This window comes from Pristiophorus japonicus, chromosome 12 (genome assembly GCF_044704955.1).
Source record: "Pristiophorus japonicus isolate sPriJap1 chromosome 12, sPriJap1.hap1, whole genome shotgun sequence".
Lineage (NCBI taxonomy): Eukaryota > Metazoa > Chordata > Chondrichthyes > Pristiophoridae > Pristiophorus > Pristiophorus japonicus.
In genome coordinates this window covers 97,952,603-97,979,056 of record NC_091988.1, presented here as the reverse complement: position 1 = coordinate 97,979,056, position 26,454 = coordinate 97,952,603, and the positions used below count along the sequence as shown (strand labels likewise).

Sequence of the window (26,454 nt, the reverse complement as noted above, 5' to 3'; positions counted from 1 at the left end):
TGACCTGAAGCCATGAGACTTCATGGGGTTCAGAGTAAATGTTGAGGACTCCCAGGGCCACTGCCGCCCGACTGTATAACATTGTGCCGCCACCTCTGGTGGGTCTGTCCTACCAGTTGTAAAGGACATACCCAGGGATGATTATGGGTGATTTGGGGCTATAGAGTATGTGAGCTATGCCTATGTCAGGCTGTTACTTGACTAGTCTGTGGGACAGCTCCCCAGATGTTAGTGAGGAGGACTTTGCAGGGTCATGTCCGAATCCAGTGCCTCAGTTGATGTCGGTGGTCTGTTCGGTTTTATTCTTATTGCACTTTTTTGTAGTGATTTGTTACAACTGAGTGGCCCTGGGAGTCCTGGATGACCATTTCAGAGGGCAGTTAAGAGTCAACCACATTACTGTGGCTCTGGCTATATGCCAGAACAAGGCCAGAATAAGGCCGGCAGATTTCCTTCCCTAAAGGGTTTTTATGATAAAACAATAGGTTTCATGGGCCCAAATTTGCCCAGGAATTACTCCGTTTTTTTTTGAGCAATTTGATTTTTTTCTGGAGTATCTTAAAAATTCCCATTCTGCACATTTCATTTGCGCCAGTGTAAGTGAGTTCGTTAGGATTTTTTTTAGTTTAGTTTTTTTTTCAAAAGTGGGTGTTACCAGCCGCCTACGCCTATTTTGGCCATTTAAGCCAGTTAGGACAGCTAATAGTTGCTCCAAATTAACTTAAGCCAGCGTATGTGGCAACTTGTGGCCACACAGAAAACCCTTGCGGAGAGTTAAGAAATCAGCACAGGTAGCCAGAGATGGGGGGGGGGGTGGAGGAAGGGAAGCGGAGATGATCTTGAAAAGCACTAAACACCTTCTCAACAACATTAAAGAAGCATAAAAACCATCAATAATAATTTTTTTTTAAATAAATAAATAATAAAAAAATCCTACCTTGGCCACGAGAAGTCAGCGAGAGAATGCACCGACTGCAGCACGGCCTTCAGCCAAGGCTATGGGTGGTGGGTGGGAAGCCCAGGCAGGAGAGCAGTGAACTGGCCACACACCCAAGAAGCAGCAGGCTGGGCTCGCAGAAGTGGGCTGGCAGGAGGGAACTTAAAGGGGGACTGGGAACACACAGGCTGCAGGCACCAAAAATCAATTAAAAGGCTTTCCCTTTAAAAATAGCTGATTGCCAATGTTAGTCGCCCATTGCGCATGCGTGAACGCTCCAATGTGCATGCGCAACACTGCTAGCACTCTTTCAGCCGCACGGCCCTAGCCCCCTGCCAGCTCTCTTTCAGCAGCACAGCCCTAGCTCCACCACCACTGCTTTTGCCATGCCACGCCAAGCCCTAGGACGGTCCACGGAGTGGGGAGAATACGAAGCTACATTTTCGGCGCCGTTTTTGGAGCAGAAAGTCGGCGCACCTCAGGCAAAAAACTGGAGAGCCAAATTTGGGCCCATGGTCACCATTACTAATACTAGCTTTTCATTCCAGATTTATTTAATTAACTGAATTCAAATTCACAAACTGCCGTGGTGGGATTTGAACTCATGTCTGCCAGATTAGTCAAGGCCTCAGGATTGCTGGTCCAGTAACATAACGACTGTGGTGCCGTACCCGTACTGAGATTTAAGGATTGAGAAATAAACAGAGAAGTGATGGAGAAGGAGGATGAATCAGAGTCAAATCATGTACAGACAGAAATAAAGGGAGAGAAAGAAAGATTGGATTCAGAGAGAGAGAAGAGACAGAAAAAATAAAATGTGACAATTTTTAAATTTCCATTAACATGCTGGAATAAGATTCAATGGTTTCATTGGTTCCCTTTCTGGACCAGGGAGTTGAATTGGCATTGCATTAACAATGATCACATCATTAAAAGGGTCCTTGCACTCTTAATTGCCAGACTTAACTTTCCGTGGTGTGTTTAATGGGAAATTAATGTGAAAATTCAACAAGTTCTTAAAAATAATGGGGAGGCTACAGGTGAGATGTTGTTGGTGCGAAGCAAGTTCTGGATGTTCACAACTCACGGCGGGTCTCCTAATTGCCTGAATTTGCAAGCCTATTTGTAACTTAGCGAGGGTTTGCACTGTTAACACACTGTTATTTTTCCAGCAAGATCTGGCCGAGGTGAAGAGGGAAGTACTGGGGGGCTGGCCAGAGCAATGGAACTGCCAGAGTCAGCACCTTCAGGTTCGGAACATCGCCGACAGAGAGGAGTGGATTTCCTGTTGTAGGTGGTCCCGATTAAAGGGGATTGCTTTATCTCCTGTCTAATCTCTGGTTTTCTGATTTCTTTCAGCGACTGTCTCGATGATGGTGACTGTCATTCAAGTCAACGAGTTTCCCCCAGTCTTTCAGGGCACCAAAACATTCTCAGTTCCAGAAAACAGTGCAGTGAACACACGTGTGGGCACAGTAAATGTGACAGATGCTGACTGGGTGTATAACAGTGTGCGATTCTCCATTGTTGGACACGCTCCACTAACCTTCTACATCCACGCAGACACTGGTTAGTCTTCTTCATATTGATGGAGCGGCTCAGAACTGGGTCCGTTAGAGGCACTGGGTGGGTGGGTGAGTGGGTCTGACTGTGGGAGGGAGCAGCACATCAAACACTGGGTCCATTAGAGGCACTGGGTGGGTTGGTGAGTGGGCCTGACAGTGGGAGGGAGCAGTACATTTAATACTGGGTCCATTAGAGGCATTGGGTGGGTGGGTGCGTGGGCCTGACTGTGGGAGGGAGCAATACATCAAACACTGGGTCCATTAGAGGCACTGGATGGGTGGGTGCGTGGGCCTGACTGTGGGAGGGGGCAGTACATTAAATACAGGGTCCATTGGAGGCACTGGGTGGGTGGGTGAGTGGGCCTGACTGTGGGAGGGGGCAGTACATCAAACACTGGGTCCATTAGAGGCACTGGGTGGGTTGGTGAGTGGGCCTGACTGTGGGACTAACTGTGGGACTGACTGTACATCCAAAGAACGGGATAGGATAGTGGGCGGAGCATTGAGTGAACAAAGTGCCACAAGATCACCAGATACAAATAAGGAAGGCGATTGTCCCATTGTAAGAAGAAAGGACTTGCATTTCTAGTGCGCCTTTCAAGACCTCTGGTGTCCCAAAGTGCTTCACAGCCAATGAGGTACTTTTTTGACGTGTAGTCACTGTTGTAATGTAGGAAACACGGCAGCCAGTTATGCACAGCAAGGTTCCACAAACAGCAATGAGATAAATGATCGGATAATCTGTTTTAGTGATAAATATTGGTCCAGGACACTGGGTAAAATTCCCCTGCTCTTCTTCGAAATAGTGTCACAGGATCTTTTACGTCCACCTGATAGGGCAGACGAGGCCTCGGTTTAACGTCCCATCCGAAAATGCACCAAAGTGTTAACCTGGATTTTGTGATCAAGACTCTGGAGTGGGGCTTGAACCCACGACCTTCTGAATCCGAGGCAAGAGTGCTGTGACTGAGCCAAGGGTGACACTTGATTGTAGCTGATCGAGCCAGAGGAAAGCGTCCAGCTATTCCCTAAATAAAACTAGCGCGTCTGCTTCCACGTACAGGCCACTCTTTGTGTGAGGAACAACCTCGACATCAGTCCTAAATATCTTTCACTAGTTTGGATCGATGCCACCTTGATCTACTCCCATGGTTTCACTTAGAATGATGCAGAGGTTTATGAGGACAGGATGTATAAACCTGGCTCGAGCTGATCGAGAGGTTTAACATGTTGAAAGGATTCAATCGGGGAGATTCAGGGAGATTATTTCTTCTGGTCGGGGTATTCAAAACAAGGGAGCAGAACCTTAAAATTAGAGCCAGTCGTTTAGGAATGAAATCTAGAAGCATTTTTTCACACAAAGGGCAGTAGAAATCTGGAAATTATTTCCCCAAGAAGCTGTGGATGTTGGGGGTCAATTGGAGCTTTCAAAACTGTGATCGAGATATTTTTGTTGGGTGAGGGTATCGAGGGATACGGCGCAGAGGCAGGTAAATGCAGTTGAGGTGCAGATCAGCCATGATCTAATTGAATGATGGAGTGAGCTCAAAGATCATCATCATAGGCAGTCCCTCGGAATCGAGGAAGACTTGCTTGCACTCTTAAAATGAGTCCTTAGGTGGCTGAACAGACCAATACGAGAACCACAGTTCCTGTCACAGGTGGGTCAGATAGTCAATGAGGGTAAGGGAGGGTGGGACAGATTTGACGCACGCTCTTTCCGCTGCCTGCGCTTGATTCCTGCATGCTCTCGGCGATGAGACTCGAGGTGCTCAACGCCCTCAAAGAGCTGAATAGTCGACTCCTGTTCCTGTGTTCATAGTGTTAGGGATTTACCTTTTCTACACCATTACTTAGTATCTCGTAACCTCTAAAGTTTTGCACTTCAGTTCCCTCCTGATTCAGTTTCCTATCATTATTTTCCCAGGTGAAATCAACACTTTGGTCCCACTTGACTTTGAAAGAATCAACACCTACACACTAACAATCCAGGCTGTGGACATGAATTACAATGTGGTGTTTGATAGCACCCAACGAAGGACAAGCTATGCACAGTACACCATCAATGTTGAGGTATGACCGAGAACGTTGGGTCTGTGGGAGAGAGCGTCATTATGGGCTGTGACAGAGAGAGTCTCAAGTTATGAGAGGGAACACGAGGCGGGGGAAGGGGGGTGAACAGAGGAAGTGGAAACCCGGGGGGCGGGGTAGAGGAGGTAGGCACATAAAGTCAGCCAGGTGACGTACCCACTGGAAAGTTACTGGGACCACACCATTCCGAATTTTACACCAATACAAAAGCAAAATACTGCGGATGCTGGAATCTGGAATCTGGAATCTGGTAAGGGGTGACAGACCTGAAACATTAAATCTGTTTCTCTCCACGGATGCTTGACGTCCTGAGATTTCCAGCATTTTCTGTTTTTATTCTGAATTTTAACCAGGTCTAGCCCAAAGCAGGTTCCGAGGTCATAATCGGGAATCGACTGCCATTTTCATCATTCACATATGCAGTTCCTTGAAGGGATGAGTTTACAGATATTTCAATGAGGGACTCGATATCCCAGTCCAGAGTTGGAAGATGCCTGTGCGTGGATCTTTTTAACGTGTGGTGACCGTTGTACACCAGCCACCACACGGGGTTGACAGAACTAGGTCTTGGTCCAGTGGCAGGTGTTAAGCAAGACGACTGGAGACCAGCTCTGCTGCATGGACCTAGTGCGCACACATATATTGCAGTGTGGGCTGGATTGTGCTGCCCCTGGGCCCTCGTCTCTTTGGGGCCCCATATCCTCATTTATACTGCCATTTTCATTAGCAGCTTGAAGCGGGAAAACCGCTGCAGTTTCCTCACCAGGTGAAGGCAGCAGGAAGAGGAGACCACAAACAGTTTAGGTTTGTGTTATTTTCCATGCGAGGCCAAGAAGAGCAGGAGGAAAAGCTAAATCGTCCTCTGCTGCAAACTCCGCCCCCCTCCCCCACTTTTTCCGGAACACGAGAACCCCCCTACAAGTTGGCCCCCTGGAGTCAATCCCACTGCCTACCAGGTGTTAATGATTCCCCTCTGCTTCCTGCACGTTCCAGGCGGAAAGTCGGACGATGAGGTTTAAATGAGCCCCGAGAGTTAAATTAGCCCAAGCTACTGGAGATATCCTGTATCTGTAGACGAGGGCAGCTATCAGAGACTTGGGTGGCATTCCCTCGAGTATAGAAGATTAAGGGGTGATCTAATGGAGGTGGTTAAGTTGATTAAAGGATTTGATAGGGTAGATAGACAGAAACTATTTCCTCTTGTGGGGGAGTCCAGAACAAGGGGACCTAACCTTAAAATTAGAGATAGGCCGTTCAGGAGTGATGTCAGGAAGCACTTTATCACACAAAGGGTAGCGAAAATCTGGGACTCTGTCCAGAAAAGGCTGTGGATGCTGGGGGTCAATTGATATTTTCAAGACTAAGATTGATAGATTTTTGTTGGGTAAGGGTATCAAGGGATGTGGAGCTAAGGCAGGTAAATGCAGTTGAAGTACAGATCAGCCATGGTCTAACTGAATGGCGGAGCAGGCTCGAAGGGCTGAATAGCCGACTCCTCTTTCTATGTTCTGCTTTCATATTATTTCTTGCTGATTCTGAAAGAAACACAATACACAGGATAGAGTTCCATACTGGGACTTAAACCTGGTGTAATGTATGCACCTGTGAATATGCTCACAGGTTTGTAGAGTTGCTTTTTAAGACTGGAGTGCATCGTCACCGCCGGAAACCTAATTTTAATTTGATTTAATATGTTTTAAAGTTTAATTTGCTTTAATTGCCGGATTTTTAGTGTCCCCCCTCCCCTTTTATAGGGGGCACTTGTAAAATGGTTTTAATGCCCTCAAAAAAATCACAAAAAAACCCACATAAAAACAAAACAAAAAAAAAAAAATTATTTAAAAAAGGGGCAGTTAAGTGCCTGGAGTGTCCCCCAGATCGGGGGGCACTTGATCTAATGTGTATTTGTTCCCCCAAAAAGAGTTGTAGAGCTGTTGAGTCTGGAAGAGTCCGTGTTCCATGTTTTTATGGAGTGTGCGAGGTTCCATTATTTGAAGGGGCTGCTCCTCAATTTCTGGTTGCATTTCAGTCCCACACTCCTGATCTTTGGGCACCCTGTGTGGAGGGGAGTGGGTAGGTCCGAGGGCCTCCTCGTAGGACTGCTCCTGGGCACGGCCAAGGGGGCCATCAGCCGGTCCAGGCAGCGGGCGGTCGAGGGGGTCGTTCAGCCCGACTGCCTGCCTCTCTTCCCCGCCTACATCCGGGCCAGGGTGTCCTTGGAGATGGAGCACGCGGTGTCCACCGGTACGCTCGCGGGCTTCTGCGAGAGGTGGGCACCGGAGGGACTGGAGTGCATCATCACCCCCGGCAACCAAATTTTAATTTGATTTTATGTTTTAAAGTTTAATTTGTTTTAATTGCCGGGTTTTTAGTGTCCCCCTCCCCTTTTATAGGGGGCACTTGTAAATTATGGTTTTAGAGCACAAAAAAAAACACACAAAAAAAAACTACAAAAATACAAAAAAAAAACAAAAAACCAAAAGGGCCTTGGGAAATGTTTGGAGTGGGGTCACGCTTTATTGTTTAAGATTTAATGTTTATTGTTTACTCCAAAAGAGTTGTAGAGCTGTTGTTGAGACTGGAGTGCATCGTCACCGCCGGCAACCAAATTTTAATTTGATTTTATATGTTTTAAAGTTTAATTTGCTTTAATTGCCGGATTTTTAGTGTAACCCCTCCCCTTTTATAGGGGGCACTTGTAAAATATATTGTTTTAATGCCCCCAAAAAATCACAAAAAACCCCACACAAAAAAAAACATTTATTAAAAAAAGGGGCAGTTAAGTGTCTGGAGTGTCCCCCAGATCGGGGGGCACTTGATCTAATGTCCGAGGGCCTCCTCGTAGGACTGCTCCTAGGCACGGTCAAGGGGGCCATCAGCTGATCCAGGCAGCGGGCGGTCGAGGGGGTCATTCAGCCCGACTGCCTGCCTCTCTTCCGCGCCTACATCCGGGCCAGGGTGTCCCTAGAGATGGAGCACGCGGTGTCCACCGGTACGCTCGTGGCCTTCCGCGAGAGGTGGGCACTGGAGGGACTGGAGTGCATCATCACCCCCGGAAACCAAATTTTAATTTGATTACTATTGTCTAAAGTTTAATTTGCTTATTGTGCTGGTTTTTAGTGCCCCCCTCCCCCCGCCTTTTAGCCAGTGGGCACTTGTATAATTTGTGTTTTTACTGCCTGAAAAAAAAACAAAGGGGCACTTATTTGAAAATGTTTGGTGTGTCCCCCCCTTTAATCAGGGGGCATTTGATTGTTTTCTGCAAAAATAGTTGTAGAGCTGTTGAATCTGGAGGAGCCCGTGTTCCATGCTTTTATTGAATGTGTGAGGTTGCAGCCCCTCTTCCAATATCTAAAAGGGCTGCTGCTCAAATTCTGGTTGCACTTCAGTCCCACACTCCTAATCTTTATGCACCCTGTGCAGAGGGGAGCGGTCAGGTCGGAAGGCCTCCTCGTAGGACTGCTCCTGGGTCTGGCCAAGGGTACCATCAGCCGGTCCAGGCAGCGGGCGGTCGAGGGCAGTGTTCACCCGGCTGCCTGCCTCTCTTCCGCGGTTACGTCCGAGCCAGGGTGTCCCTGGAGATGGAGCACGTGGTGTCCACCGATATGCTTGCGGCCTTCCGCGAGAGGTGGGTGCCAGAGGGACTGGAGTGCATCATTGCCCCCGGCAAATAATTATTAATTGAACCACGTCAAAAGTTTCATTTGTTTAAGTTGGTCGGTTTTAATGCCCCCACCCCTTTTAGCCAGGGGGCACTTGCATAATTTGTGTTTTGGTGCCCTCCGGAAAAAAAAACAGGGGGCACCTGAAAAAGTTTTGGATTGTGACCCCCTTTAATCAGGGGGCACTTGATTGTTTTCTGCAAAAATAGTTGTAGAGCTGTTGAGTCTGGAAGAGTCCGTGTTCCATGTGTACATTCAGTGTATGAGATTGCAGCCCCTCTTCCATTATTTGAAGGGACTGCTCCTCGATTTTTGGTTGCACTTCAGTCCCACGCTCCTGATCTTTGGGCATCCGGTGCGGAGGTGAGCGGGCAGGTCGGCGGGCCTCCTGGAGGACTGCTCCTGGGCCTGGCCAAGGTGGCCATGAACAGGTCCAGACAGAGGGAGGTCAAGGGGGTCGTTCAGCCCGACTGCCTGCCTCTCTTCCGCGGCTATGTTCGCGCCTGGGTGTCCCTGGAGATGGAGCACGTGGTGTCCACCGATACGCTCGCAGCCTTCTGCAAGAGGTGGGTACCGGAGAGACTAGAGTGCATCATCACCCCGGCAACCAAATTCTAATTTGATTGGTTTAATTTTCAAAAGTTTCATATGTTAATTTGTTGGGTGATTTAAAGTTTTACAAAATTAGTTGTAGAGCTGTTGAGTTGTGAGTGGCTTAGCCTGTCATGTGATGTTCACCAGACTCAATAAAACCCCAGCCAGTTAGGTTCAGGGGATCCACGATAAGGCAGGTGGTTGTGAGCCTGGTGGACAGGGCCGGATTAATCATGGGGCGGATGGGGCTGCAGCCCCAGGCCCACCAAAGAACACAGGCCCACCAAATAAATGTAGGAAAAAAAATATAAGGCCTCCCAAATAGGCTGAATAGAATAGACAATAAGACAAAACAAGACCGAGGAAAATAGATTCACTTGTTTATAACTATATACAGAAGTACTTATATACACTAATATACCTATATACAGTCTGTTCATAATGGCCTATATACAGTCTATTCGTGGCTCCCCAACCTGCAAGAGAACAGCTCCGCAGGTCGGGAAGTAAAAGAGCTGGAGTGATGTACCACTTCAACCTCCAGCGTGAGCTGTTCCAAGTGTGCGACGTTTTTGAGATGGGCGACTGGGTGACATCATCAAAACCCTGGTCGCTGTTTTGGAGCGTGGGCAGGAACATCGGCAGGACCCAGGTACAGAGGAGTGGAAAGGTCGGGGCGGATGAGCGGTGAGTGTTTGTGGCGAAATGCGGTGAATGTTTATGGTGGAGGAGCGGCGAGAGATCGTGGCGGAGGTGCGACAGATGAAGGTACGGGGCCCAGAAGAGCCGAGGGCCCTGGGGCAGCTCGGGTCAGCCCACACTGCGATATATGTGCGCGCTAGGTCCGTGCAGCAGAGCAGGTCTCCAGTTGTCTTGTGTGATCCTTGCCACTGGACCAAGACCTAGCTCTGTCAAGCCCGTGTGGTGGCTGGTGTGCAACGGCCACCCCACGTTAAAAAAATCCACCCATAGGCATCTTCCACCCCCTCAATTGGAGTTCAGGATTGGAATATCGGGTCCTTCATCAAAATATCTGTGAATTCGTGGAAGCAAGTCACCTTGTTCGAGGGACTGCCCATGATATATACAGAACACAGTATGTACTAGCCTGTTTTATTTCACATGTTATTGAGAGAAATTTGCATTTTACTATAGGAATCTAATATTGCAATATTACCAGAACCAGAATATATACCTACTTGATACAAAATATATGCTTTCATTGTTGAATATACTGGCCTATGTTTTCATACTCAGAATCATATACGTAATGTAATGAACATGAACAAACATAACTATCGGCCCAGTTGGGTCAGTTTGCCCCAGGCCCTTAATCCAGCCCTGCTGGTGGATGAACTGTAATGTGTAGTGTGATTGTTAAACCTTTTGCTAATAAAACCAACTAGTTCTTAATAGCAATGTGTTGCTATAAATTCTTAAGCAAAGAACCCATGAAGCAAATACATTACACCTGTGAATAATTGTCTCTAAAGATAAGGGCCTAGAAATTCGATATCGGTCAAAACCTGTGGGTCGATGTAATGGTGCCGAAAATGATGGCATTGGCAGGACCGGTTAATTGGCGCTAATGGCTAATTAACAATGCTGTTCTGGTGGTGTTAGTCCCAGCAGGAGGCCCCAATGTAGTGTGGTCATAGTGTCAATTGCAGCAAGAACAGTCTTCTCTTAAAGCAAGGCTGCCATTGCAGAAAGCAGTTCAGTCCCTTAAAGGGGAACTGCCTTCTGAAATGGAAAAAATACAAATCATGTAAAAATAGGCAGGTTTTAGCTCTTACAGCTAAACTGTCTTCTGAAAGAAATTAACATTGTAAAGAATTCCCAAATGGGAGTCTTCAGCTTTCAAAGCTGAACTGCCTTCCGCACTGAAAAATTGCTAAAAGTGCTTCAGCACTAACACAAATGGCTCAGCAAGACAGGGAAGGGGCACCCAGGATCTCGCATGCAGCACTCCAGCTTTGTGCAGAGGGTCAACACTGCAATAGAGGTCCTCTACCTACAGGGGCCAGGATGTGGGACCAGATCACTGAGGCTGTCACTGCCAACAGTGTCTCCCCCACCACTTGGCTCCAGTGCCCAAAGAAGCTTCATGACCTCAGACCAATGGTCAAGGTCAGTGAATGCATCTTCACAAGCCGTCTCCACCAACTGCACCACTGGCTTCACATACTGCTCAATGCACGACCCCCAGCCCCCCCCAAGAATCACTCACCTACCAACAATCTGTATCAAACTCGAGGCACACCTCCCATTCTGAGTCTCACCTCACCCCCTTGCCGGAGACGGTGCTGGCCATTCTTGGCAGCGGCATGGCTGAGCCCTTGGCCAGCGGTGGGGCTGAAAGGATATAAGATGCTGGTATCCTCATACATTACCCTCCTTCTCGCACACACCTCTTGCTTCTCATTTCACGCACATCCAAGAAATGAGATGGAGATGATGAAAGAGCGGAGGAGGAGGGGGTGGAGAAAGAGGGGGGAGGAGGAGGAGGAGGAAGCGTCACTCAATTTCATGCTGCCAGGCACCGGCTGCTCAAGGTTGGATAGGCAAAGACACACATAAGACAGTCACTAAGGGAATGCAAAAGGGTGATGAGTTGATTTCTTGATGTCATATTTGATGGATAGATGTATAAAGTTGAATTGGAAAGTTTGCTTTGTGGTAGCTTTTATTTTAGCATTGTAGCCAAGAGGACACTGTGATGGTCAGTAACAGTGGGAAGCTAAGGTGTGGAAATTGACCCATGGACCCACTGGCGGCCCTTACACAGGCCTTGGTGATACAGAACAACAATGGCAGGACAGTTGTGAAAGATGTGCTCTGTACTTACAGAATGTGGATGATGTTCCTCCAGTCTGTAGCCCTCCCTACTTTGAGGAAACGATCTACTCTACAAGTGCGGAAAACATTCCCATCGTTACACTGTCCTGTACTGACAAGGACTCTGAGCACCTCATCTATACAATAGTTGGTGGTAAGATCTGTTTATAAGAACATAAGAATATAAGAACATAAGAAATAGGAGCAGAGTATAAGGCCACTCGAGTCTGCTCCGCCATTTAATACGATCATGGCTGATCTGATCATGGACTCAGGTCCACCTCCCTGCCCGCTCCCCACAACCCCTTATTCCCTTATCGGTTAAGAAACTGTCTATCTCTGTCTTAAATTTATTCAATGTCCCAGCTTCCACTCTGAGGCAGCAAATTCCACAGATTTACAACCCGCTGAGAGAAGAAATTCCTCCTCATCTCAGTTTTAAATGGGCGGCCCCTTATTCTAAGATCATGCCCTCTAGTTCTAGTCTCCCCCATCAGTGGAAACATCCTCTCTGCATCCACCTTGTCAAGCCCCCTCATAATCTTATACGTCTCAATAAAGTCACCTCTCATTCTTCTGAATTCCAATGAGTAGAGGCTCAACCTACTCAACCTTTCCTCATAAGTCACCCCCTCATCTCTGGAACTAACCGAGTGAACCTTCTCTGAACTGCCTCCAAAGCAAGTATATCCTTTCTTATGGAAAGTAAAACGTAGTATTCCAGGTGTGGCCTCACCAATACCCTGTATAACTGTAGCGAGACTATCCTGCTTTTATACTCCATCCCCTTTGCAATAAAGGCCAAGATACCATTGGCCTTCCTGATCACTTGCTGTACCTGCATACTAACCTTTTGTGTTTCATAAACAAGTAACCCCAGGTCCAGCTGTACTGCAGCACTTTGCAATCTTTCTCCATTTAAATAATAACTTGTTCTTTGATTTTTTTCTACCAAAGTGCATGACCTCACACTTTCCAACATTATACTCCATCTGCCAAATTTTTGCCCACTCACTTAGCCTGTATATGTCCTTTTGCAGATTTTGTGTGTCCTCCTCACACATTGCTTTTCCTCCTATCTTTGTATTGTCAGCAAACTTGGCTACGTTACACTCAGTCCCTTCAATCCAAGTCGTTAATATAGATTGTAAATAGTTGGGGTCCCAGCACTGATCCCTGCAGCACCCCACTAGTTACTGATTGCCAACCAGAGAATGAACCTGGTGGAGTACCGCAGGGCTCAGTGCTGGGACCCCAGTTCTTTACAATATACATTAATGATTTAGATGAAGGAATTGAGTGTAATATCTCCAAGTTTGCAGACGACACTAAGCTGGGTGGCTGTGTGAGCTGTGAGGAGGACGGTAAAAGGCTGCAGGGTGACTTGGACAGGTTAGGTGAATGGGCAAATGCATGGCAGATGCAGTATAATGTGGATAAATGTGAGGTTATCCACTTTGGGGGCAAAAACACGAAGGCAGAATATTATCTGAATGGCGGCAGATTAGGAAAGAGGGAGGTGCAACGAGACCTGGGTGTCATAGTACATCAGTCATTGAAAGTTGGCATGCAGGTACAGCAGGCGGTGAAGAAGGCAAATGGTATGTTGGCCTTCATAGCTAGGGGATTTGAGTATGGGAGCAGGGAGGTCTTGCTGCAGTTGTACATGGCCTTGGTGAGGCCTCACCTGGAATATTGTGTTCAGTTTTGGTCTCCTAATCTGAGGAAGGATGTTCTTGCTATTGAGGGAGTGCAGCGAAGGTTCACCAGACTGATTCTCGGGATGGCTGGACTGACATATGAGGAGAGACTGGATCAACTGGGCCTTTATACACTGGAGTTTAGAAGGATGAGAGGGGATCTCATAGCAACGTACAAGATTCTGACGGGACTGGACAGGTTAGATGCGGGAAGAATGTTCCCGATGTTGGGGAAGTCCAGAACCAGGGGACATAGTTTTAGGATAAGGGGTAAGCCATTTAGGACCGAGATGAGGAGAAATTTCTTAGCTCAGAGAATTGTGAACCTGTGGAAATCCCTGCCGCAGAGAGTTGTTGATGCCAGTTCATTGGGTATATTCAAGAGGGAGTTAGATATGGCCCTTGCAGCTAAAGAGATCAAAGGGTGTGGAGAGAAAGCAGGAAAGGGATACTGAAGGAATGATCAGCCATGATCTTATTGACTGGTGGTGCAGACTCGTAGAGCCGAATGGCCTACTCCTGCACCTATTTTCTATCCTTCTATGTTTCTATTTATCCCGACACTTTGAGACTTTACGAGTGCAAGGACCAGGTGATTCTACAGTGCTGCAGTTACTCCTTCGGGCTGCAGCAATTCTGTAATTAGTTTGAGCGCTGGGATCATTCCCATTTACAGTGTTGGGGAGGTTCGGTGCCAGTCGTGGCTCAGTGGGTAGCACTCTCATCTGAGTCAAAAGGCCGTGGGTTCAAGTACCACTCCAGAGACATGACCTCACAATCTATGTTGACCCTCCTGTGCAGTGCTGAGGGAGAGCTGCACTGTCGGAGGTGCTTACTTTCAGGAGAAATGTTAAACTAAAACCTCCCCCCACACTTGTCTGTCCACACTGGTGGATGTCAATGATCCCACGGTATTATTGGAAGAAGAGCATTTAAGTTCTCCCTGGTATCCTGGCCAATATTTCTCCCTAAACTAACATCACTGAAAACGGATTATCTGCTCATTATTGCTGTTTGTGGGAGTTTGCTTTGTATAAATTGGCTGCGGCATTTCCTACATTTTAACAGTGACTGCACTCCAAAAGTACTTAATTGCCTGTAAAGTGCTTTGGGATGTCCTGAGGAGTTAGATAAATGCAGGTTCTCTCTTCCTTTGTGGCAGTGGAGTTTAGATCAGTGTGGGTTACCGGAGAAGCTTCAATTGTGTCCCGCCCCACCACTCCCCCCCCTCCCGCCCGCCCCAGTGCCTCAGGCAGGTTGGTACAGGCTCGCTGTGCCAGATCCAAATCTCTAGCCTGGGGCTTTCTTCACCTGCCCACAGGCAGGGTACAAGTGGCAAGAGGTGGCATTCACTGCCAATGCCCCTTCCACCGTTGGCCGAGTATTGGGGGGGTGACACACCACAGGGGCTGGGTTTCAGTCCCACCCACAGGTCAAAGGTATTTGCCTTTTCACTGAGGGCTGGGCCTTGCCCCACATACAGCTTGTCACACTGTCAGACGCTGACATTTAATCAACCTATTTTTCCCACCAGGAAATATAAACAGCCGCTTCATTTCTCTGGGGAGTTCCTTATACTCGAGAAACATCTTTTCATACAATCTGGATGGGATCTTTGACCCAACGACCTTTGGGATCCAAATTCAAGTCGCCGACGTTAACACCGCTAATTCAAAGCTTCAGCAGACGACCACGGTGATTGTCATTGTCCACGTTGTTCCTTGGACAACCACAGTGCCGCCTACCACCACACTGTCAACCGTAAGTGCAGGAAACCGGGCCTACCACAGGCTGGAGAGATTTCTTTCAGAACATAACATTTTGCTGTATAGTATCTGAATAACATCACGAGGTGGTAAGTGGGGGAACAGGTGACTTTGGGCCTGAGGGTCTAGAAATGGAAACCTTTGGTGCCGGTTGTTAAAGCCAGGTTTGAAGAAAAGATGGCGGCCTCCTCGCTTCTGTCCAGGTCCGGCACGGAACGCGCGGCCACCATATTGGGCAGGTCAGCAGCGCCACTGTTGCCTGCGTCGCCTCTATTATTTGAACGATCCAGAGCGTGCAATGACGAATTGACGCAGGCTGAGTGATTTTGGACGTGGGCGCTCCTCTGACTGCCCTCCCCAAAGCACGCCCGTGCGTGCAGCCGTTGACAGCGCGAGAGGCGGGAGAAAGCGACGGCGATCCATAGATCTCTTCATTAACTGTGCAGAGTGTATGCAGCCCAACCGCACCCAGGCCCTGTGACAGTGTGCATTCCACACTGAGCACTGTCTCAGATAATGTGGCCTTGTTTGCAGTGGATGGCGTAATCAGGAATTTTCTGACACATGTAGCATGAGTTTTCCGAACTTTCAAGGATTTGCAACCTCAAACTGCGAGAATAATTCCACCCAGTCATTTAATCAGTTCATGATGACTTTATTTTGATTGTAGTTGACAAATTAGCCAGCTGAGGATTTGAGGGTGAATTAAACATAGATTTCAGCTAAACTGCAGGATGCATTCAAATCTGACAGCTTGGTATATCTTCAGGCTTTGAATGATCTTGCACAGTCTCTCTGTTGACCTACAAAACACGAGAAACATAACCAGAAACATCACACTTCAGTTTGATAAATGTCGATTTCCTTAGAAGGGCGCACGGGTGCTTTAGACCTGACCTTTGACCTGAGCGTGGCGTGGGAGATTCTGCGCTGCACTAATTTAACGTCGCAGGCTGTGCCAAAATAACGTGCTCCCATGGCGGGAGTTAACCTCAGCCTATGGCGACACTGCCTGTCCTCTGGCTTTATCGCATTTCTTCGCCACGGTTCCCAACGCCTTTTGAACTATAGGGGAGTGAAGGGTTATGGGGAGCGGGCGGGGAAGTGGAGCTGAGTCCACAATCAGATCAGCCAGGATCATATTGAATGGTGGAGCAGGCTCGAGGGGCCACATGGCCAACTCCTGCTCCTATTTCTTGAGTTCTTACGTTTTTGCCACCAGTGGGGTGTTCCTCCTTGTGTCTGAGTCTGTTGTAGACTCATTGATAGAGACTGATCGCTGTGATTAGTCAACAATTTCCATTATTGTTGTATCATCCCACTGCCAGGGTGGTAGAAGGTGAACTAGATGGACTGTGACCTTTTCGCCAGTAATTATGACGTTCCTATGGCAACTTACACTTTCACACTGTGGATCGAGCCATGTAAAATAACTCCCCAGTCACATATTCCACAGATGAGTTAGGGTACAATATAATCAGCTTGCCCCCAAGGGGCATCCTGTGTATTTAATTCATGGTTCGGTGAGGAAGTGCACTGTATAGTGTTGTCCTGAGCCGCAGAGACGAGGCAGGTCCCAGGATAGACCTGCAGCTCGTACTGAGCTAGCCGATCCCGGCTGGACAACACAGTTGGCCTGCCATCTGCAAACACTGTCGAGTGCCCACTACTGGAGAGTGCACGTGTGTATTGACATCAGGCAAAGAGTGCATTAGGCTTAGGTGTAGTGCCTCACAATGTCTGCTCTTGTTGATAAGAGGCTCCCGAGCTATGGGAAATGGTCCACGTTGTCCAAGGCCGCGCCATGGATCTTGATGACTGGGGGGGCAGTGCTGTGCAGCGAGGACAGGCTGGTGGGCAAAGGAAACATTACAGGGACACCCTCAAAGCCTCCCTGATAAAGTGGAACATCCCCACTAGGAGTCCCTGGCCAAAGACCACCCTAAGTGGAGGAAGCGCATCCGGGAGGGTGCTGAGCACCTCGAGTCTCATCGTCGAGAGCATGCAGAAATCAAGCGCAGGCAGCGGAAAGAGCGTGTGGGAAACCAGTCCCACCCTCCCTTTCCCTCAACGACTATCTGTCCCACCTGTGATAGGGACTGTGGTTCTCGTATTGGACTGTTCAGCCACCTAAGGACTCATGTTTAGAGTGGAAGCCTCGATTCCGAGGGACTGACTATGAATGAATGAATGAGTGCCCCACACAGTCAAATAGTCTGGCAGCACTCACAATCTGGGCTCACACGGCCACTTTGGGGCGAGGTGCTCAGAGATGGACTCGTGCCTCTGGAATGGAATCTCAGCGAGTGGTCAAGATCTTTTGGCAAATAGAGGGGAAGCAAGACAAGGAGAGTGGGCCATAGGCCATAGGAGCCCGCTGGGTGAAGGGGAGGGGAGGGGAGAGGGTGAGGAGCCTATACCAACAATGTGGAGGAAGGAGATAAGGAAATGAGTTGTTTGTACCCTCTGCACTCTTGTTTTACAGACAAGAAGACCGGTCCACAAAACAGTGATGGTGCTGAATAAATACTGGAAGCCTGAGGCCTGGTTTATGGTGGTCCTGACACTGGTCTCAACACTGGCCGCTGTAGTGTTGGCAGTGCTGCTGTGGAACTGCCGCTCAAGGTGAGGTGCCGTCACACACTGAGGCAGGAGTTGGGGGTGGGGCAGACCATCCTTTTATAGAAAAGGGGGCAAGGCCCACAGAGGTTAACATTTAATAGGCCTTAGCACAACTCTCGGTAATGTCCAAAAGCACTTTGCGTCTAAAGGACTACTGCTGTTCTGTAAACAATTGCTTTGCATACAGGAGGGCCCCACGAGCTACCACGCAACAGCAGCCCCAGTTACTCTGGTTTTTTGGTGTGGTTTGAGGGGATATATTGGCCAGGACACTGGGAAAAGTCCCAGCTCTCCTTCCAATCGAGTCATGAGGTCACTTATTAGCATCCAGCTAAACCAACGGAAAGAAGCTCCATTTAACTCCCTCAGTACTGCCCCTCTGACCGTGCAGCGCTCCCTCAGTACTGCCCCTCTGACAGTGCAGCGCTCCCTCAGGACTCTACCTCCGACAGTGCAGCGCTCCCTCAGTACTGCCCCTCTGACCGTGTAGCGCTCCCTCAGTACTGCTTCTCCGACAGTGCAGTGCTCCCTCAGTACTGCTCCTCCGACAGTGCAGCGCTCCCTCAGTACTGCCCCTCCGACAGTGCAGCGCTCCATCAATACTGCCCCTCTATCAGTGCAGTGCTCCCTCAGTACTGCTCCTCCGACAGTGCAGCGCTCCCTCTGTGCTGCCCCTCTGACAGTGCAGCGCTCCCTCAGGACTCTACCTCCGACAGTGCAGTGCTCCCTCAGTCCTGCCCCTCCGACATGCAGCGCTCCATCAATACTGCCCCTCTATCAGTGCAGCGTTCCCTTAGTACTGCCCCTCTGACAGTGCGGCGCTCCCTCAGTAGTGCTCCTCCGACAGTGCAGCGCTCCCTCTGTGCTGCCCCTCTGACAGTGCAGTGCTCCCTCAGTACTGCCCCTCCGACAGTGCAGCGCGCCCTCAGTACTGCCCCTCTGACAGTGCAGTGCTCCCTCAGTACTGCCCCTCTGACAATGCAGGCGCTCCCTCAGTACTGCCCCTCTCACAGTGCAGCGCTCCCTCTGTGCTGCCCCTCTGACAGTGCGGCACTCCCTCGGTACTGCACTGGAGCATCAGCCTGAACTATGCGCTCAGGTCCTGAATGGGGGCTTGATCCCACAATCTTCTGACTCAGAGACGGGAGTGTTACCACTGAATTGAGTTCATGCAAAGCTTCAATCGAGTAGGAGAGACATCAAAGTAAATCTGGAGCAGGAGCGAATTAATTCACGTGCCTATGGGGCTTCTGCCCAATCCCCTTGTTTCTTAACTACTTGTAGTTGTATCGTGAGCTCATCCATTCGCTTTTTCGCTTTCTGTATGGAGCCCGGTGAGGTGTGTAAGAGAGGGTTTGTTTAGCGAGAGTGTAAAATGGCAGTGTATAACTGAGTAATGTGACGGGGGTGCGGCGAGTGTATTTATGCAGAGGAGCGGCGAGAGATCGTGGCGGAGGTTCGGCGAATGTTTGTGGCGGAGGAGCGGCGAATGATCGTGGCGGAGGTGCGGCGAATAAGCGTATGGGGCCAAGTAGAGCCGAGGGCCCAGGGGCAGCACGGGCCAGCCCACACTGCGATATGTGTGCGCACTAGGTCTGTGCAGCAGATCAAGTCTCCAGTCGTCTTGGATAACCCTTGCCACTGGACCAAGACCTAGCTCTGTCAAGCCCGTGTGGTGGCTGATGTGCAACGGTCACCACACATTAAAAAAATCCACGCACAGGCATCTTCCACCCCCTCAATTGGAGTTCAGGACTGGAACATCGAGTCCTTCATTGAAACATCTGTGAACTCTTGTGGAAGCAAGTCATCCTCGTTCGAGCGACCGCCTATAATGATGATGATGATGATGATGATGAATGTGTTGCACTGAAGAACGTGTCAATATATTGGAGTTATTTCTTTTATGTCCTTTATTTACTTCACGGATGAGTTACTGATGCGCGAATCTTTGCAGGACCTGGTGTTCCAAACAGGCACTCCCGCAGGGTAAGGGATCTCGGCACTTGCTGCCGGACAGGTAGGAAACCAAACCACATCCACAGGGTCAATCAGCTGTCCGTGAACACAAGCTGGGACTAGGCTGTCCCTGACCTCACCGCTGCCTCTGCTCAGTTCCCTCGGGCCACGTTGCATATCCTTGCTAACAATGATTCTTAGTGATTGACTGCTGGCAGATTCCACACAGTCCCAGCAGTGGGAACTCAGGCATTGAATGTAATGGGACCAGTGACTCTGTCGCTGGGAAATTACATGTTTTCCAAGCCCCGAAATTCCTGAGAGGTTCCACTGGTCCCCTGGAACTCAGAGAAAAACGGCAAACAGCAGAAATCACACATTTCCGATGTTTAGATTCTGAAAATTTATTGCGCAAATTATGGCAGTTAACCCGCTCCCTAGTTCCAACGTTCCTCCGGATGTTATCCTGTGTCTGCGGGGCTGTGTTACTCTGTGTCTGGGGGAGTGTGTTACCCTGTGCCTCTGGGACTGTGTTACCCTGTGTCTGGGGGAGTGTGTTACCCTGTGTCTGGGGGACTGTGTTACCCTGTGTCCCTGGGACTGTGCTATCATGTGTCTGGGGGACTGTGTTACCCTGTGTCTCTGGGGCTGTGTTACCCTGTGTCTCTGGGACTGTGTTACCCTGTGTCCCTGGGACTGTGCTATCATGTGTCTGGGGGACTGTGTTACCCTGTGTCTCTGGGACTGTGTTACCCTGTGTCTCTGGGACTGTGTTACCATGTGTCTGGGGGACTGTGTTACCCTGTGTATCTGGGACTGTGTTACCCTGTGTATGGGGGACTGTGTTACCCTGTGTCTCTGGGGCTGTGTTCCCCTGTGTCTGGGGGAATGTGTTACCCTGTGTCTGGGGGACTGTGTTACCCTGTGTCTGGGGGATTGTGTTATCCCGTGCTGGGGGACTGTGTTATCCTGTGTCTGGGGGAATGTGTTACCCTGTGTCTGGAGGACTGTGTTATCCTGTGTCTCTGGGACTGTGTTACCCTGTGTCTGGGGCTGTGTTACCCCGTGTCTCTGGGACGGTGTTACCCTGTGTCTGGGGGACTGTGTAATCCTGTGTCTCTGGGACTGTGTTACCCTGTGTCTGGGGCTGTGTTAACCTGTGTCTCTGAACGGTGTTACCCTGAGTCTGGGGGACTGTGTTACCCTGAGTCTAGGGGACTGTGTTACCCTGTGTGTGGAAAACTGTGTTATCCTGTGTCTCTGGGACTGTGTTAGCCTGAGTCTGGGGGACAGTGTTACCCTGTGTCTGGAGGACTATGTTATCCTGTGTATCTGGAACTGTGTTACCCTGTGTCTCTGGAACTATGTTAGCCTGAGTCTGGGGGACTGTGTTACCCTGTGTCTCTGGGTCTGTGTTACCCTTTGTCTGGAGGACTGTGTTATCCTGTGTCTCTGGGACTGTGTTACCCTGTGTGTGGGGGACTGTTACCCTGTGTCTGGGTCTGTCTTACCCTGTGTCTGGGGGACTGTGTTACCCTGAGTCTGGGGGACTGTGTTACCCTGTGTCTGGAGGACTGTGTTATCCTGTGACTCTGGGACTGTGTTACCCTGAGTCTGGGTGACTGTTAACCTGTGTCTGGAGCACTGTGTTATCCTGTGTCTCTGTGACTCTGTTACAGTGTGTCTGGAGGACTGTGTTATCCTGTATCTCTGGGACTGTGTTACCCTGTGTCTCTGGGACTGTGTTACCCTGTGACTGGGGGACTGTGTTACCCTGTGTCTCTGGGACTGTGTTACCCTGTGTGTGGGGGACTGTTACCCTGTGTCTGGGGCTGTGTTACCCTGTGTCTGATGGACTGTGTTACCCTGAGTCTGGGGGACTGTGTTACCCTGTGTCTGGAGGACTGTGTTATCCTGTGACTCTGGGACTGTGTTACCCTGAGTCTGGGTGACTGTGTTACCCTGTGTCTGGAGCACTGTGTTATCCTGTGTCTCTGTGACTCTGTTACAGTGTGTCTGGAGGACTGTGTTATCCTGTATCTCTGGGACTGTGTTACCCTGTGTCTGGGGGACTGTTTTACCCTGTGTTTGGGGGACTGTGTTACCCTGTGTCTCTGGGTCTGTGTTACCCTTTGTCTGGAGGACTGTGTTATCCTGTGTCTCTGGGACTGTGTTACCCTGTGTGTGGGGGACTGTTACCCTGAGTCTGGGGCTGTGTTACCCTGTGTCTGGGGGACTGTGTTACCCTGAGTCTGGGGGACTGTGTTACCCTGTGTCTCTGGGACTGTGTTACTCTGTGTCTCTGGGACTGTGTTACTCTGAGTCTGGGGGAATGTGTTACCCTGTGTCTGGGGCTGTGTTACCCCGTGTCTCTGGGACTGTGTTAGCCTGAGTCTGGGGGACTGTGTTACCCTGTGTCTATGGGTCTGTGTTACCCTTTGTCTGGAGGACTGTGTTATCCTGTGTCTCTGGGACTGTGTTACCCTGTGTGTGGGGGACTGTTACCCTGAGTCTGGGGTTGTGTTACCCTGTGTCTGGGGCACTGTGTTACCCTGAGTCTGGGGGACTGTGTTACCCTGTTTCTCTGTGTCTGTGTTACCCTGTGTCTCTGGGACTGTGTTACCCTGTGTCTCTGGGACTGTATTACCATGTGTCTGGGGGACTGTGTTACCCTGTGTATCTGGGACTGTGTTACCCTGTGTATGGGGGACTGTGTTACCCTGTCTCTGGGGCTGTGTTCCCCTGTGTCTGGGGGAATGTGTTACCCTGTGTATGGAGGACTGTGTTACCCTGTGTCTCTGGGGCTGTATTCCCCTGTGTCTGGGGGAATGTGTTACCCTGAGTCTGGGGGACTGTGTTACCCTGTGTCTCTGGGACTGTGTTACCCTGTGTCTGGGGGACTGTGTTTCCCTGAACCTGGGGCTGTATTACCCTGGGTCTGGGGTACTGTGTTACCCTGTGTCGCTGGGACTGTGTTACCCTGTGTCTGAGGGACTGTTTTACCCTGTGTTTGGGGGACTGTGTTACCCTGTGTCTCTGGGGCTGTGTTATCCTGTGTCTAGGGGACTGTGTTACCCTGTGTCTCTAGGACTGTGTTACCCTGTGTCTCTAGGACTGTGTTATCCTGTGTCTGGAGGACTGTGTTACACTGTGTATGGGCGACTGTGTTACCCTGTGTCTCTGGGACTATGTTATCCTGTGTATGGGGGACTGTGTTACCCAGTGTTTGGGGGACTGTGTTATCCTGTGTCTCTGGGACTGTGTTTCCCTGAGTCTGGGGGACTGTGTTACCCTGAGTCTGGGGGACTGTGTTATCCTGTGTCTGGGGACTGTGTTACCCTATGTCTCTGGGACTGTGTTAACCTGTGTCTGGGAGACTGTTTTACCCTGTGTTTGGGGGACTGTGTTACCCTGTGTCTCTGGGACTGTGTTACCTCGTGTCTGGGGGACTGTGTCACCATGTGTCTCTGGGACTGTGTTACCCTGTGTCTCTGGGACTGTGTTGCCCTGTGTCTGGTGGACTGTGTCACCCTGTGTCTCTGGGACTCTGTTACCCTGTGTGAGGGGGACTGTTACCCTGATTCTGGGGCTGTGTTACCCTGTGTCTGGGGGACTGTGTTACCCTGTGTCTGGGGGACTGTGTTACCCTGAGTCTGGGGGACTGTGTTACCCTGAGTCTGGGGGACTGTGTTACCCTGTGTCTCTGGGACTGTGTTACCCTGTGTCTGGGGGACTGTTTTACCCTGTGTCTGGGGGACTGTGTTACCCTGTGTCTCTAGGACTGTGTAACCTGTGTCTCTGGGACTGTGTTACTCTGTGTCTGGGGGAACTGTGTTAGCCTGTGTCTGGGATACTGTGTTACCCTGTGTCTCTGGGGCTGTGTTACCCTGTGTGTGGGGGACTGTTACCCTGAGTCTGGGGCTGTGTTACCCTGTGTCTGGGGGACTGTGTTACCCTGAGTCTGGGGGACTGTGTTACCCTGTGTCTCTGGGACTGTGTTACCCTGTGTCTAGGGGACTGTTTTACCCTGTGTTTGGGGGACTGTGTTACCCTGTGTCTCTGGGACTGTGTAAGCTGTGTCTCTGGGATTGTGTTACCCTGTGTCTGGGGGACTGTGTTAGCCTGTGTCTGGGGTACTGTGTTAGCCTGTGTCTCTGGGGCTGTGTTACCCTGTGTCTGGAGGACTGTGTTACCCTGTGTCTCTGGGACTGTGTTATCCTGTGTCTCTAGGGCTGTGTTACCTTGTGTCTCTGGGGCTGTGTTACCCTGTGTCTCTGGGGTGTGTTACCCTGTGGCTCTAGGACTGTGTTACCCTATGTCTGGGGGACTGTGTTTCCCTGCACCTGGGGCTGTATTACCCTCGGTGTGGGGTACTGTGTTACCCTGTGTCTGGGGGACTGTGTTACCCTGTGTCTCTCGGTCAGTGTTACCCTGTGTCTCTGTGGCTGTGTTACCCTTTGTCTCTGGGGCTGTGTTATCCTGTGTCTAGGGGACTGTATTACCCTGTGTCTCTGGGACTGTGTTACCCTATGTCTCTGGGACTGTGTCACCCTGTGTCTCTGGGACTGTGTTACCCTGTGTCTCTGGTACTCTGTCACCCTGTGTCTCTGGGAGTGTGTTAACCTCTGTCTCTGGGACTGTGTCACCCTGTTTCTCTAGGACTGTGTTACGCTGTGTCTGGGGGACTGTGTTACCCTGTGTCTCTGGGACTGTGTTACCCTTTGTCTCTGGGACAGTGTCATCCTGTTTCTCGAGGACTGTGTTACCCTGTGTCTGGGGGACTGTGTTACCCTGTGTCTCTAGGACTGTGTTACCCTGCGTCTGGGGGACTGTGTTACCCTGTGTATGGGGGACTGTGTTACCCAGTATATGGGGGACTGTGTTACCCTGTGTCTCTAGGACTGTGTTACCCTGTGTCTGAGGGACTGTGTTAACCTGTGTCTGGGGGACTGTGTTACCCTGAGTATGGGGGACTGTGTTACCTTGAGTCTGGGGGACTGTGTTATCCTGTGTCTGGGGACTATGTTACCCTGTGTCTCTGGGACTGTGTTAACCTGTGTCTGGGGGACTGTTTTACCCTGTGTTTGGGGGACTGTGTTACCCTGTGTCTCTGGGACTGTGTTACCTCGTGTCTGGGGGACTGTGTCACCCTGTGTCTCTGGGACTGTGTTACCCTGTGTCTCTGAGACTGTGTTACCCTGAGTCTGGGGGACTGTGTTACCCTGTGTATGGGGGACTGTGTTACCCAGTATATGGGGGACTGTGTTACCCTGTGTCTCTCGGACTGTGTTACCCTGTGTCTGGGGGACTGTGTTACCCTGTGTCTCTAGGACTGTGTTACCCTGTGTCTCTGGGACTGTGTTACCCTGTGTCTGGTGGACTGCGTCACCCTGTGTCTCTGGGACTCTGTTACCCTGTGTGAGGGGGACTGTTACCCTGATTCTGGAGCTGTGTTACCCTGTGTCTGGGGGACTGTGTTACCCTGAGTCTGGGGGAGTGTGTCACCCTGAGTCTGGGGGACTGTGTTACCCTGTGTCTCTGGGACTGTGTCACCCTGTTTCTGGGGGACTGTTTTACCCTGTGTCTGGGGGACTGTGTTACCCTATGTCTCTAGGACTGTGTAACCTGTGTCTCTGGGACTGTGTTACTCTGTGTCCGAGGGAACTGTGTTAGCCTGTGTCTGGGATACTGTGTTACCCTGTGTCTCTGGGGCTGTGTTACCCTGTGTGTGGGGGACTGTTACCCTGAGTCTGGGGCTGTGTTACCCTGTGTCTGGGGGACTGTGTTCCCCTGAGTCTGGGGGACTGTGTTACCCTGTGTCTCTGGGACTGTGTTACCCTGTGTCTAGGGGACTGTTTTACCCTGTGTTTGGGGGACTGTGTTACCCTGTGTCTCTGGGACTGTGTAAGCTGTGTCTCTGGGATTGTGTTACCCTGTGTCTGGGGGACTGTGTTAGCCTGTGTCTGGGGTACTGTGTTAGCCTGTGTCTCTGGGGCTGTGTTACCCTGTGTCTGGAGGACTGTGTTACCCTGTGTCTCTGGGACTGTGTTATCCTGTGTCTCTAGGGCTGTGTTACCTTGTGTCTCTGGGGCTGTGTTACCCTGTGTCTCTGGGTAGTGTTACTCTGTGTCTCTAGGACTGTGTTACCCTATGTCTGGGGGACTGTGTTTCCCTGCACCTGGGGCTGTATTACCCTCGGTGTGGGGTACTGTGTTACCCTGTGTCTGGGGGACTGTGTTACCCTGTGTCTCTCGGTCAGTGTTACCCTGTGTCTCTGTGGCTGTGTTACCCTTTGTCTCTGGGGCTGTGTTATCCTGTGTCTAGGGGACTGTGTTACCCTGTGTCTCTAGGACTGTGTTATCCTGTGTCTCTGGGACTGTGTTACCCGATGTCTCTGGGACTGTGTCACCCTGTGTCTCTGGGACTGTGTTACCCTGTGTCTCTGGTACTCTGTCTCCCTGTGTCTCTGGGAGTGTGTTAACCTCTGTCTCTGGGACTGTGTCACCCTGTTTCTCTAGGACTGTGTTACACTGTGTCTGGGGGACTGTGTTACCCTGTGTCTCTGGGACTGTGTTACCCTTTGTCTCTGGGACAGTGTCACCCTGTGTCTCTCGGTCAGTGTTACCCTCTGTCTCTGTGGCTGTGTTACCCTTTGTCTCTGGGGCTGTGTTATCCTGTGTCTAGGGGACTGTATTACTCTGTGTCTCTGGGACTGTGTTA

General features: G+C 50.1%; 1 protein-coding gene across 1 annotated transcript in view; it reads left to right on the top strand.

The window, feature by feature from the left end:
• The window catches only part of LOC139276824 (cadherin-related family member 4-like), a 134,164-nt gene that overhangs the window by 72,343 nt on the left and 35,367 nt on the right, over positions 1 to 26,454 (top strand). The window contains exons 13-17 of the mRNA XM_070894822.1: positions 2,297 to 2,506; positions 4,430 to 4,575; positions 11,700 to 11,841; positions 14,922 to 15,148; positions 17,639 to 17,778. Of these exons, the coding sequence (XP_070750923.1) occupies positions 2,297 to 2,506; positions 4,430 to 4,575; positions 11,700 to 11,841; positions 14,922 to 15,148; positions 17,639 to 17,778 (865 nt within the window). The remainder of the gene's footprint in view (positions 1 to 2,296; positions 2,507 to 4,429; positions 4,576 to 11,699; positions 11,842 to 14,921; positions 15,149 to 17,638; positions 17,779 to 26,454) is intronic.